This window comes from Trichechus manatus, unplaced genomic scaffold (assembly GCF_000243295.1).
Source record: "Trichechus manatus latirostris isolate Lorelei unplaced genomic scaffold, TriManLat1.0 scaffold00068, whole genome shotgun sequence".
In the NCBI taxonomy this organism is placed as follows: Eukaryota; Metazoa; Chordata; class Mammalia; order Sirenia; family Trichechidae; genus Trichechus; species Trichechus manatus.
Genome location: NW_004444004.1, coordinates 1,707,642 through 1,722,119, shown reverse-complemented (window position 1 = coordinate 1,722,119; position 14,478 = coordinate 1,707,642). Strand labels below are relative to the sequence as shown.

Below are 14,478 nucleotides of genomic sequence, written 5' to 3'. Positions count from 1 at the left end.
ATTATGTAAACTGTGCCAATGCAGAGAAAACATAATCATCATAATCTGAATTATTGTTACTTTCACCTCCTATTTGAGTAATAAGTATGGCGTCAGCTTTGTACATAGCAAATAAAAGGAATTAAATCTGAACATTTGACTCTTCCGACATTCTTTGATGAAAATTTTTCTAAAGCTCATCTCACACCACAATTTATGAGTCCCCCTCAGAGCTCAGCAGTTCTTATCACTGCGAGTCAAGTTCTGTAACAAAAGATTGAGGCAGGAAAAATTTAGAAGACAATCAAAGTCAAAGGACTTAAAGAATCCTGCTTAAGGAGAAGCCTACAACTACTTTTATCCTCAGCATATGCTAGAGTTCAAGAAAGGAGCTTCCATACTTCTGTCACCTCAAGCTCATTTACAGATAAATCAAAAGTAGAAAAATGTTTAAGAAGTCACTAAAATCAAATATATATTATATATATTTTTATATGTTTATAATATTATACAAGCACATATATAGATACATAAAGGTCTCTGGTTGACACAAGCAGTTTGCGATCAGCTACTAACCTAAAGGTTGAAAGGTTGTTGTTGTTGGGTGCCACTGAGTCTATTCTGACTCTTAGCGACACCCTATGACAGAGCAGTACTGCCCCATAGAGTTTTCTTGGCTATAATCTTTATAGGAGCAGATTGCCAGGTCTTTCTCTCATGGAGTGGCTTGGTGAGTCTGAAGTGCTTAACCATAGTACCACCAGAGCACCTTACCTGAAGATTAGTAGCATAAAATATATTTCCGGAAGGATAAACAAGAAATTAGTAACACTGGGCGATTTCAGGGAAGGAAACTTGTGTGTGGGCGGGAGAGGCATTTTACTGAATACCATTTTGCACCTTTTGAATTTTGAACCACTGGAATGTATTACCTCCTGAAAAAGAGAAAAGTGTGGAATATAAGGAACCAAATGCTCTAATATTCTTAAATATACCCCCAAAATGACTTGGTGCTAGCTTCCAAATCCCAGTTTCAGGACTTCCTTGGGACTTGGTTGAGGAGGAGGTGAAATCCATACAAGCTAAGAGAGCAAGAAAAGGAAAATAGGAAGATTTTACTGGGACTTGAGGTGTAGCCCTACAGGAGCGTGGTTAGCAAAGCTAATTTGATGAGTAAGTGTTCTAAAACTTAGTAAGCTGCTAGTTCTTAAATGGTTCGGAATTGTATTTGAGGTACAGATAAAATGTCAATGCACAAATAATTCTTTCTAAATATGGCTGTCTGCCAAAATGGAGTATAATTCAAACACAATTTATTTTTAATTTCTCAAACAAAAAAAAATCAACAATTTAAGTCAGTGACTGGCCATGTATGACCCACAGGCCAAATCCAGCCCACCACCTCTTTTTGTAAATAAAGAAGTTTTATTGGATCACAGTCACGCTTGTTCGCGTACACATTGTCTATGGCTGCTTTCGCGCTACAGCAGCAGAGTTGAGTAGTTGTGACAGAGGCCATGTGGCCTGCAAAGCCTAAAATAGAAACTATCCGGCCCCTTACAGAAAAAGTTTGCTGACCCCTGATTTAAGCGATCATGATTTGATTTAAGGACAGGGTGACGTCTGACAAAAGTTTCAGAAAGGACAGTGACAGTGACCCATCAATTAGTAAGGTTCCCCCAAATAGGAAGGAAATCAAGAAGGGTACATTAGACATAATTTCTTTAACAAACTTTTGGATACAAATCGTGGTTATTTAAAATACATAGTCAAATAGTTTAACAAGAATTTTTTTCTCCCTGTTTCGGTCACTTTATTATTAGAGCAAGAGAACAGATTGCTTCTTAGTTTTTAGCCCAAAAGAAGTCACATCTGAAAGGGTGAAGAAAATGGAGTAACTGTCTCTCATCTGCTGGTGTCTGAAGCAAGATGAGAACTGCTGTCTCTATTCCAGATGTCCATCTTCACCTTTCAGTTACTGAAGACTTGTTGTAGCCACGTAAGACAAGCTGGGAAGCAACGGCCTTCTCCTAATTTCTCTGCTCCTGGGCTCCACGATTGTTGCATTTCTTTCTGAGGAGGGGCTTTTGTTTTCTTTTCTGAGAAATGGTGATTGGCTCAGTCATGATCGCTATTGAGTTTGTATGCTGTTGGCATATCAGGCACTTGCTGACTGGAAAAGTTTTATGTAATGAGCTCATGTTCGTATGGTGCCAGATGGAAGACAGATCTCCAAGTTGAGTTCCCACTATTCCTTCTATACGCTCAGAATCTCAAACTCCTCCTCCAGGTCACACTCCTCTAGTTGTTCAGTAGAATCAATGAATTCTATCAGAATACAGAAAGGAGAAAGAAAAGTGTGACAGGGTGAAGCCGTCAACATGTTACTCAGTAGCTTAAGATTGTGAAGTTTTAAATCGCTTTGCTAAAGAAAAACGGGTCTGGAGGCAACTTATAGATAGGATCCCTGCCAAGGATGAGAAATCGTCTATAAAGAATCAAAATAACTGGACTCATTACATACTCCTATTCACAATGATGAGGCTGAAGCTCTGCAAGACCTCTGAGGTACCTTTGAATCACCCATGGCCTCTGGCTTTTTTTTCTGAACAGGACTATGGGGAGGAGGATTCTAAGTCATTTTGATTTTGCATAGAACTTGAGCACTGGGCCTATTTTCTTATATTATTCTTTGAAATTGCTAAATATTAGTTCATCAGAAGATTAAAATCATCAGAAATAGCATTCCTTGACCAGGCTAGCTGAGCATAAAATGTATTTTCCATGGAAAGTGTAAGCCACAATTGCCCCTGAACAACAGCTTACCTGCCCCAGTGGTTGTCACTTCTGGCTTGGCTGGAGGTACGAAGGGAGGCCAGTGGGATGGATGTTTCTGAACTAATTCAAACATCCTTAAATTCTCCTTTAGAATTTCCTGAGGAGACACAGAAACAGTTGTAAGCGCTGAAGATTCGCTACATTTCTGTTTTGTAACTTCTATCCAATTGGCAATCTGTGACCCCAAAGCCTAAGAAAATGGTCTAGTTGTTGAAAGGTACAGCCCATCCCCTACTTGACCCATCAGAGGACCAGCCCCCTTCAGTTCTAGATACTGTTTGTCCAGAAGGAAGGGCATTGGAGGGAACAGTATCTGATGGAAAGCCAGTACTCAGTGCACATGCTTCATTGTGAGGTTCAGGCCATATGCCACTTGCACAGGCCCACCTCAATTTAGGGGTGAGATGTTCCTGACGCATTGGTACAAAGAAAATGTTGATTAATCAAACTGAACCCAAGAGAATTTGGTTGCAGGTTTGGCTTGGTTTCAGTTTTAGTCCAACATTCATGATACCTGCTCTAAATTTAAGTGGCATAGTCTTATCAGAAAAGTCTCATTGTAACTTTAAATGTGATATAAATACAATTTCACTGCATTCTAAAATGTAAGTATTGCGTTTAGAAAATCTCTATTCTCTCTCAGCTAATTATTAATTGGGGTTTCTGATTCAGATGGGGACACTAGTGTTAATTATTTGTTCACTTGTGAAGACAGATCTTCCCTCCTTACACTTACAAAGAAGCTCTAGGCCCCCATCTCTGCAATCCCTTTGTTTTTCAGATAGGAGAACAGTGTGTCTCCTGCTACCCCCATCCAGGGCGCTTTAAACTACTCTCTGTGATCTCCCTTTATTCTTCCAATAAATAGTTATCAATGTCTTCCATATATTAGGCATATGTTAGAGCCTGAGACTGAGGGAGGCAGATACAATGATCTGTGAACCAGAGACATAATGCCCTTTTACACAATAAGCTATAAAAAGAAAGAACTCGCTTTAGTATTCACAAGGATTTATGCAAATTCTGCTTCCTGTAAGTGGTAGTGTGCCTATGTTGTTGTCGTTAGTTGCTGTTGAGTTGATTTAGACTCCTGGCGACCCCATGTGTGCAGAGTAGAACCACTCCACAGGGTTTTCAAGGCTGTGACCTTTTTGAAGCAGATCACCAGGGCTGTATTCCAAGATGCCTCTGGGGGGGTTCAAACTGCCAACGTTTTGGCTAGTGGGCCAGTGCTTAACCAATTGCACACACCTAGGGATTCCCTAGTGTGCCTACATTTTATATTAATGAGACAGTTAATAAACAGGCAAGCCCGTTAAACCACGATCGGATGTATGAAGCTGTAAATGGACCTCTAAATGAACAGAAAAGTAGTGTAGTTTCTTCAGCCACCTCAGTGTTATGAACAGAATAAGGAGGTTATTAGGCTGAGCTACATGAAATTGGCATGTTTTAGGTTAAAAGAGTAGATGATTAGTTGAATATTTCATGACTCAATATTTTATATGACTCGTTAGCTTAATCAGATGAAACATTAAGTAGTTAAAAATAGTGTTCACTTGACATACTAAGCCTATTTCAAACAGAAATTTTACTTTGGTTCTCTAAAAGTTAGGCAAAATTCTCCTCATCTCATAATTTCTTTGTTGCCTTAGTTTCTTTCTCTTGCAACAAAGTCATATCAGACTAGGTTTGTGTTTCCATGAAAAACAATCTTGAAAAGTAACTTCCATTGTTTAAAAGACAAACATATCTTTACCTTCTGAACAAGGCGACACCAGTTATCAAAGTCTTTTTCTTCTTTGCAGAAAAATCCCTTGGGGTGGGGGGTGCGGGGAAGCAAAAGAACGTAACTTAGAATTGGCAAGAGGTACTGAGCAGGACCTTTGTATTAGAAGATGGAGTTGTGGGCCCAGAATTAGGATGTGGGCCACTCTCTCTGGACATGTCTTCCCAGAGATATGGAGGAAGATTGGCTGGGCTTTTCTCTCGCCTAGCTCACTGCCCTCCTTAGACAATACACGCATGTTTGCACACATGGTCACTCTTGCGTGCATGTGTGCGCACACATGGCCCCACTCTGTCTCTGTCTCTCTTGCTTGCTCACTGACATTTTCTCTCTGCCTCTAGATCTCTGTCCATCTCCCTTTTTCCTTGTCCCTTTCCCTCCCTGTCCCCCTCCTCTTGTGGTTTGAGATACAGTAACTTGAAGGTCAGTCTCCAAAGTGTGGGGTTAATTCCATTATGTTCAGTACACAGATAAGCCAGCAATCAAAAGTCAAGTAGTACTTTTAGCTAGAGGAACTACTTAGTAAGGTGGCTTTGACCTTAAGGAAATTAGCTATTAGAATAAAGAGAATAGTCAGCCTCCTTCTCCATCCTCAGAGCCATCCTACATTAGTGAAATAATGGTTCAAACCAAGAGGAGGACTCTGTGTGCTCTCAGTTACTGCTGCTCTGACAGTTGGGTTAAACCAGAAGAAGAGATGTAGATGGGCCTCAGAGCCACTGGCTACTTCACAGGAAGATGCTCCTGCAGTGTGTGTAGACAACAGACATCTTTCCAGGAGGTAAAAGCCCCTGCAACTTCCCTGGATTGTGTGCACAGAAAAATGAGCGTGGTCCACCCAGTGGGGCTTGTCTGCTTATCCCTCCCTAGCTAGGCTCCATCTTCTCCCATATGCCCAGGTGGCAATAATTAGAGGGCAAGAAGGCAGGAAAAGGAGGAAGATAATAATACAAATAAGAGCTAATGTTTATAGAATGCTGACTATGTGCCAGGCATTGTGCTAAGTGCTTTACACACATCATACCTCATACAATCCTCACAACAACCCTATAAGGAAGGAATTATTATTTTCCCCCTTTTTAGAGGTGAGAAGACCAAGGCTCAAACAGGTTAACTGACTCCCCCTAAGTCCATAGCTAATAAGTGACAGAGCCTGGATTCCAACTCGAGCAGTTTGGCTCCAAAGTCCATTCCTTACCCACTATACTACACTACCTCTCATGGGAGTGATAAAAGAACATACTCTTGCCACCCCACCTAGCAACCTAGATAACTCCTAGTGAACCAGTCTGTAGCAGGGTGGCATCATCAATCTTGGCCCACCCAACCTTCAGATACCCACCAATGCTACAGAAGGATCCAAGTTCAGGATGTTCATTCGATGTGGGGATTGCAGGCAATGGAAAGTCTGGTCATCAACCATTCCATTCTCCTCAGTATCGACAAAGGTCTGGGTTGTGTGAGGGTCCAAGAAGATGAGCTCATCACCTGTTTTGAATGAGACATGCTTAACCTTCCAAGAATCACTGATCCTAGCACCACTGCTGCCCTCAGGAGAAGGCACTCTGGGGTTTTCTTAACTCTGCCCTTGGTGGCAATGACAATGGGATGACAGAAAGCCTGAAGCCAGGATGAGCATGCCTGAAGAAGCTACCAGAGCCCAAATTCAATCATTCAATGAGAAGACTTGCCCTAGGGTTTACATGTCCTCAAAGTTCAAGTCCCAAAATGGAAAGTGACAGGTTTAGGAAAAGGTGGGCATGAGAAACCACAGATGACATGGTAGGCTCTGTGAGCAGCAGTAGCAATGAGGTGGTTGGTAGAATCACCAGGCCCTAAGCCCAGGTTGCATTAAGGAGCTTTCTGCCTCTTTTAACATTGGAAAGCATCTCTCGCTAGACCATTGGTTCCCAGAGCTATGGTCAGAGAGCACCTCTGGCCAGGCAAATGACCTTGGCCTCCAAAAGAAATGCTACCCAGACAGAACAGGAAGGCTAACTGCTATGGATGAGATACCAAGGAGCTGACTTCTGGTCTTAATTAGCTACCAAGTTAGTAAATGTTAGTAAGTTAGTAACTCCTGTTGGAAAGCACTGCTTTTGTCACATAAACATCAGTACAGATGCATCCCACTGGGAAAACTCACTTTGAGATGATTGAACCTTTACAAATGAAAGAAAAGCCATGCTTCATTAAATTGAAAAAGCTTATCCAAATAATGACCTAAGTATTGGGAGGAGTTTGTGATAACAAAATTTCTAGTTTTCTCTGCTACTTAAAGGTCTGAGAGTTCCCCTAATGCTCATCAGAGGCATGCTAAGTATGCAAAAGTACCTAAGGGGGCACCCCAACCTCACTGTCCAGGCCTGGGGACCACCTGAGCTTCTGTGTCCTAGACTGTGTCAGGCAACCAAGAGAGATCTACCTGTGGCAGGAGAATGGGATAGGAAGGGTGCCCCAAAGACTCTCCCTGCAATGACATCCAGGATTGTGTTGGGCACCCCTAAATGCTTCTGTTGGAAAAGAGTATGTTCCTGAAGTCTGATGAAAAGCTTAACTTTTCTCTATCATAGATCTGGGACAAACCACTTAACTCACTCTCTGTCTTAATTTCTCTGTTTATAAACTGGGGTCATTGAGCCTGTTCTAGTTACCTCACAGGGTATTATAAGAAACAGGAGATTTCGCCTCTTTGAAATGTTTAAAACAATGCACATACAAAGTGGTCACAGAAGTATCTTACTTAGAATAATTTTCCTACAAATATATGTCCAAGAGTATATACAAATCAATGCCCCAATAAGACTTGCATTATAAAAGTCAAGGTACATGTTCCCCTAGATCACATCTCTCGTATTAAGAGAAGTCACCATGCCCAGAGAGGTGGGTGGGATGGGTTATATATAAAAAAAGACCCTCAAGTCACAACGAAGAGCAACAATCAAGTTGTTTAGAAGACAGCCTAGCTTAGACCATAGAAAGGTCAGAGGAAAAGGAAGTTGTGGACAAGAAAATGGAAAGTAAAAGTAGGGTTAGAACGAAGCAGTCTACCAGAGTGTTCTGAGTTAAGGTGTTAGGATTAATAACATCACCTTCTCTGACTCTGGCCAGGACCTTTTCCCAAGGGCGGGGTGTGTGTGTGTACTGGCGCTTTGCAGGCTGCCCCGTTTCTGAGAGTGTATGTAAGATGTAAAAATTCCTAGAAACGATGTGAAGACTAAACAGAGGCCTCTAATGAGGCCCAGGGAGAAGAGGCAGGCTGCTGAACCATCTGGAGACAGAGCTAACATTACAGATTTCAAAGTGGCAACTTATACCCAAGTGCAGGGAACAAACATCGTCTCTCTAAGCAGGCGAAATCTGACTGCCAGAGTCTCACCCTGGCCATATTCACCCACACCTAGAGCTTCTTCCAGCTTCCCACTGGGCAGGAGGGCCCTAGGGGAGTAATGTGGTGTGACAGAGATGGCCACATTGGGATTAAATCCTGGCTTCATTACTTTCTAGCTAGAAATAACCTCTCTTAATCTTAGTTTCACTATCTGTAAAATGGAAATAACACTCTCTGCCTCACAGGTGTGTTGTCAGGAATTAAATGCTGTAATACATGTGAGGCACATTGCAGAGTTCTTGGCACAAGATAGCTGTTCAATAAATGACATTCTGCCAATTCCTCCTGACATTCTGCCAGTCCAGACCTCCCAACCTCATATAGTGATGCAGCGAGTCAGACAAGGATCCTGGGGAGACTCTGGGGTCACAAGTGAAGGTTGCACAAAGGATTTATAAATGTTAACAGGCAATTGGGTCCTATGTGAACCTCTATCTTGGGCTATTTATTAAAGAACTAAGGATTGCCTCAACCCTCTTTAAGTCAGACTTTACAAAAGTTACCCCAACCCAGTGGCTTCTGGAAAGAGGAGGGCTATGCCAGCTTAGCAAATTCTCTCAGGGTGAGTTGTAATATGGGAGGCCAGGGGGTCAGGGAAGCATATACACTATTCACTGAGATCCCTCTTATTGTTCAGTCAGTGTCCACCTTGTCCTCAAGCACAAACAATAGGGAATATAATTTTGCAGGCTTTTAAGGACAAGAACCTAAAGTCTTAGAAATGGGACGTCAAAATTTATATAACTCTAAATACTGGTTTTGTACTTAGAAAAGCCTCTACCACGGTCTCCAGGTTTTCTATTAAACTGTAGTTCTTGTGACTGACCAATAGATGGCAGCATTTGAGAGAGCAGTGACAATTGTGTGGAAACAGCCCCGCACCCCCTCCATAGTGAGGAAGAAAGCAAACAAAGGAAAGAAATGTGGTGGGGCAGGCAGGATGGCGCTGCCTTTTAACCGAGTGCTTGCTATATATGCCTGGCTCTTTGCTGAGTGCTTTACTGTGAGATGACCACCCTGAGGCAATTGTTAGCCCTATTTTACATAAAAGGACCCTGAGACCCACGGAGTGTATAACCCTTTTCTATGGTCCTACAGCTAGCAAGTGTGGGGAGGAGGGGCGCGCATGCAAACCCAGGTATCTGTATCCATCTCAGCTCACCTCCCTGAATCTCCAATGAGATGGTTTGGGGAGGGTGACCAAGCCCATCTCCACCCTGTCCTATGCACATCCCCTCAGGCCATCCCCCCACCCTTGCACTGGCTCTCCGTCACTATCCACCAATCTACACTTGTAACTTCCTTGAGGACCAGTTTCAGACCATTCCACTCCTGTAAGAGGTATGTGTATCAACCTTCCCCAGCCACCTCATTCCCTTACTTCAGCACTAACCAGATCTCTAGGCTGGTGTGATTCCAAGTGTGGTTTGTGGACCAGCACCGTCGGCACCACCTGGTTAGAAATGCAGAATCTCTGGCCCCAGCCTAGACCTACTGAATCTGCATTTTACAGATCCCAAGGAGATTCCTGTGTACACCGAAGTTTGAGAAGCATCGGACTAGCTCACCTCGTGTGCCGAGGGCCTTAAATGTCTCCGGTCACAGCCGGTGGATAAGGTGGCTGGGTTGGTTGCCAGAGGCGCCAAACCATGCAGCAAAGGCCAGGCTGCTCATTAGGATCTGCATTAGGAAGTTAGTGGTTTTAAGGCGTATTCCTCATTATCAGGAGAGGGATACCTAGTCTTTGCCTCATCTAATTCCCACCCAGGATAATAAGCCAGCAGGCCCAGCTGCACGGGGCTGGGAAGCCAGAGGACTGCTCCTGGCCAATAAATGAGGTGTCGGCAAGGCTAAGGGAGTGAAATTGCTGCCCTGGGCCCCACAGGAAGAAGAGAGATGTGCTGGGGCAATGATGTGACCTTGGGGAGAGCCAGTGGAAAAGCAGCCGTGGAACCATCTTATCAAGAAGCAAGGAAGTAGAAGCATTGAAAGGGGACCTGCTTTCCGTCAGGCATGCAGAAGTGTCACTCTCCTTAGATCAGGTTGGAGACAGAATGGACTGACCAGAGGTCATGGCATCCATCCCTGGGCTAAACGGGGACCCACTAATGGAATTGCCTGGGCTCCCATGCAAACCTTTGCCCCCCTCTCCCCTGGCCCCCAATGACTTACTTGTGATTCCTCTTTTCTTACCTAAGAATCCTATGAAATAATAGGCGTTATTTGGTTTTCCTCCTAATGCCCCTAAAGACTGTGGCATCTTAAAACACTCCTAGAGGAAAAGAGAATGCAAGATTCTCAACTCACTTGTGGACTGCTGCTCACGGATCTCTGTGCTCACATGGAGGTGTGATGGACAGGTAGCAATGGGCTTGGGAAAAGGAGCAACTTACTTTGAATGCATCAACATAGACAGGGTTGATTTGATTTATGCCCAGGCGAAGGGGCACAATGAGCAGCAGGGGTTTCCAGGCTGGGCAGCATGCAGAGGTGCCCTTACTCTGGCTGGAAGCACTTGGAAAATCTGGGGGGTTTTCACCAACTGTGTCAGCACTCAAGGGAAAGACACAGCACATTTTTTCTAGAAACAGAAGAAAAGAGAGCTGGGTAAATAAGGAGTATCCAGCCCTAGAAGAGACTCAAAGGTAATACTAAGGGGGCTTCATATGACATGCCCTGCCTGGAATGCCCTCCACCCTGCCAACCAGGGAGTGGCTTTCCCCACCTCTTCCAGGAGGCCCAGGCCACTCCTTCAGCCCTCGCCTTCTTCAGTCTTCATTGAACACTTGCTTAGTTCCGTCAGATATTATTGGCTCATTGAGAGAATCTCATTTCTCAACTAGTCTGCAAGGGCCTTTGAGACAGGACTGTATCTTTAAGTTTCTCTAACCTCCATGGCATGGAGCCCAAGGCTGGACAAGGATAAAAACAAAACAAAACAAAAACAAAAAGTTGTCGTCCAGTCAATTCTGACTCATGGGGCCTGCACAAAAGACCTATTGGTGGTTTAACTGTTACTACGCACTTTAGGTCCTCGCAGGAAAAAAGGTTTGACACCTCACTGAGGGGCAGCAAGGACTCTCTCATTGTTTTCTCCCTGTCAGAAAGCTGAAAGGGAAGGGAAAAAAATGGCACAGGGAATGACTAACCAGAGCCTGTGCTCCCTTAAAGGGTCCCTGGGTGGTGCAAATGGTTAAGCGCTGGGCTACTAACCAAAAGGTTGGCAGTTTGAACCCAGCCCGAGGTACCTCAGAAGAAAGGCCTGGCGATTGCCTTCCAAAAGGTGACAGCCATGAAAACCCTATGGAGTGAAGCTCTACTCTGAAACACATGGGGTGGATGGCAACTGGTTTGGGTTTTTTGTTTGTTTGTTTGTGCTCCCTTAAGCTTAATGCTCTGGTGGGGTAGGCCAGAGAGACTTTCCAGGGCCCCCGATTTCTGAGTGGTGAGGAAGGAACTCATCACCCACCAACCGGGACGGTAAACAAGTTTGGGACTCACTGATATCTTCAATGACCACCGTGTTATCCATTGAAACATAAACAGCCAAGGAATTCCACTCGTCAAATAAAGCAAGTTTTCTGCAAAGCAACACACAATGAAGTTACAATTGGGGAAGATGGAAATATCAGCAGGAGGCAGTACAATTTATGCCAATGTCCCTAAAGTCACCGAATGCTGGGCCACAGAGGGGTTGGTGTTCACATCAGTGCTGGCTCCTTTGCCAGAGCTCTGAGACATTCCTTGCCCAGGGACCTTGAGAGTGCCCCAGTCACTGGATCTGAACCTCAAAAAGGAAACTGCTCTGCTTTACAAAATGGAAAGTCTACCTCACAAAAGGACCTTACTCCTATTGGACGAAAGGGGAAAGTTATGAATGCATCTGCTCCCAAGAGATTTTGTTTTCTTTTCTTAAATACAAGACATTCTGGCTCACTGCTTTAAAAAAAAAAAAAGAGAAACTATCATAAGAAAACGTATGTTTGTTTGGTAATTAGTAAAGAATGTCTGCCTTGAACATTGTGCACTTTTTAAAGAACTGTCTATAAGGGATCAAATTGACAACAGCAGCTCAAAAGGTTGGATAGGAAGCTTAGGGGGCAGTGAGTTTATGTCAATGGGGGAAGAACAATTTGGAAAAGGAGGGTGAGAATGGTTGCACAACTCGAAGAATGTAATCAATGTCACTGAATTGTACATGTGGAAATTGTTGAATTGGTGTATGTTCTGTGGTGTATATTTTCAGCAACAATAAATAAATAAATGTGTGTGTGTATATTTGCTTGGGAGCATAGATAATATGGAGAATAAGCCCCAGGAAAATGCAAAGAGAGGTACGGTCTCTTCCACCCCTCTCCACGTGCAGTGAGAATGCTGCTCAAGGAGACTTAGGTTAAAGATTGACTCTCTGTGGGGCCTGACTGATCAGCAGCTGAAGAGAGAACATGCTGAATGGCATGACTTCATGGGAGATTAGAAAGAAAATCCTTTTAAAAGAGAGATTATCTGAGGTCTAAGGGAAATACCCTGCCTATTCTCCTTTACCTTCTTCTCCTCTTGCCAGTCTGAGAAAAGACACCTTTAACCTGACTACTGCTGGGATTCTTGTGTAAAGCCCAGTGTCACTGGACAAAAGAAAAAAACATTCTCTCCCAAACCAAAGTAGCTCCCAGGAAGGGGTTAATTACCATTACATTTTTATTTCATTCATTTTAATTTATTGCCTTTCTCTCATAATAATGATAATGGTAGAGTACCCATAAAAATACCCATTGCCATTGAGTGGATTCCGACTCATAGCGACCCTATAGCACAGAGTAGAACTGCCCCACAGGGTTTCCAAGGAGTGGCTGGTGGGTTCGAACTGCCGGCCTTTTGGTTAGCAGTCAAACACTTAACCACTGCGACACCAGGGCTCCACAAGACAGCGTACAATCATAAAAAATTTATGTTTCTCTAGCTCAATTGGCATAACATAGTTTAGAAAGAAAACGTTCTACGTTCTACCTTGGTGAGTAGTGTCTGGGGTCTTAAAAGCCTGTGAGCAGCCATCTAAGATACTCCACTGGTCTCATCCCTTCGGGAGCAAGGGAGAATGAAGAAAACTTAAGATACGAGGGAAAGATTAGTCCAAAGGACTAATGGACCACAACTACCACGGCCTCCACCAGACTGAGTCCAGTACAACTAGATGGTGCCCGGCTACCACCATCGACTGCTCTGGCAGGGATCACAATAGAGGGTCCTGGACAGAGCTGGGAAAAAATGTAGAACAAAATTCTAATTCACACATATACAAAAAAGACCAGACTTACTGGTCTGACAGAGACTGGAGAAACCCCAAGAGTATGGTCCCCGGACACCCTTACAGCTCAGTAATGAAGTCACTCCTGAGGTTCACCCTTCTGCCAAAGATTAGACAAGCTCATAAAACAAAATGAGACTAAACGGGCACACCAGCCCAGAGGCAAGGACAAGAAGGCAGGAGGGGACAGGAAAGCTGGTAATGGGGAACCCAAGGTCAAGAAGGGGAGAGTGTTGACATGCCGTGGGGTTGGCCACCAATGTCACAAAACAATATGTGTATTAATTGTTTAATGAGAAACTAGTTTGCTCTGTAAATCTTCATCTAAAGTACAATAAAAAAAATCATATTTCTATTTGTTTGTTGTTGGAGACCTCAAAATTTTGAAGAAGCCAATTCTGAGAGATGTCATTTAAAAACCAAGGCAGGTTTTGGGCTCCACGCAGTCATTCTAATCTCTTACACTTTCTACCATGGGTTCCTACAGTTCTCCTTCAAATCCTGCCAGATTCTCACTTAGCAAAGAGTAAATCCGTGATGCCCAAAGGCACTACTTACAAAGGCAAGAAAGCGGTCTCAGAGATGTTGCAGTTAGAAAAGAGTAAAACCAAGATATAGGTTTTACTTGGGTACCCAGAGAATCCGGACTACTCCTCTCACACATACATATTTCCAAAGCATTCTAGTTCATTGCAGGTTGGCAAATAATTGAAACAGTGCCCCATCTGTACTTTGCATGCAGTACAGGTAGTCGCCGACTTAAGATGGGGTTCCGTTCCGAAAACTCCATCATAAGTTGGCTCTGATGTAAGTCGAATACCTCGTTTTCTTTTGTTTTCATTATTATTGTCTTTTATTATCAGTATCTTTATAAATCATAACATTGAACATCTGCAAGTGAACTTCTGTGAATGATAACATCAGCAAATTACGCTGCTGCAACATTGTGTGTAGTACATATTACTAACAATAAAATGTACCAAAAAAAAAAAAAAAAAAAAAAAAAACCCCAGACAGTCTTAAGTGCAGTCGGCATAACTCGAGTACTATGTAAGTCAGGGACTACCTGTAGTTCCTACAATACTGCTCCAGAGTGCCCAGGAATTGAAGCATGCTATACCAAAGGAGTCCAGATGGTTTCAATCTTCTTATCCCTAAATCTGGCCCCAGATTCTG

The 14,478-nt window shown here is 43.4% G+C and overlaps 1 protein-coding gene across 2 annotated transcripts in view; it reads right to left on the bottom strand.

Annotated features, from left to right (window-relative positions):
• Positions 1-1,050: 1,050 nt before the first annotated feature.
• Positions 1,051-14,478, bottom strand: part of ATG4A (autophagy related 4A cysteine peptidase) — a 59,662-nt gene continuing 46,234 nt past the window's right edge. The window contains exons 7-13 of one of the 2 annotated variants that reach the window (XM_004379757.1): positions 11,499-11,578; positions 10,391-10,578; positions 10,191-10,269; positions 5,949-6,094; positions 4,577-4,633; positions 2,806-2,914; positions 1,275-2,307 (exon numbers count right to left, since the gene is read on the bottom strand). In XM_004379757.1, coding sequence (XP_004379814.1) covers positions 2,237-2,307; positions 2,806-2,914; positions 4,577-4,633; positions 5,949-6,094; positions 10,191-10,269; positions 10,391-10,578; positions 11,499-11,578 — 730 coding nt within the window. In that variant the 3' untranslated portion in view covers positions 1,275-2,236. Of the gene's footprint in view, positions 2,308-2,805; positions 2,915-4,576; positions 4,634-5,948; positions 6,095-10,190; positions 10,270-10,390; positions 10,579-11,498; positions 11,579-14,478 lie in introns of both variants that reach the window. The other variant, XM_023734455.1, reaches the window with a different exon arrangement.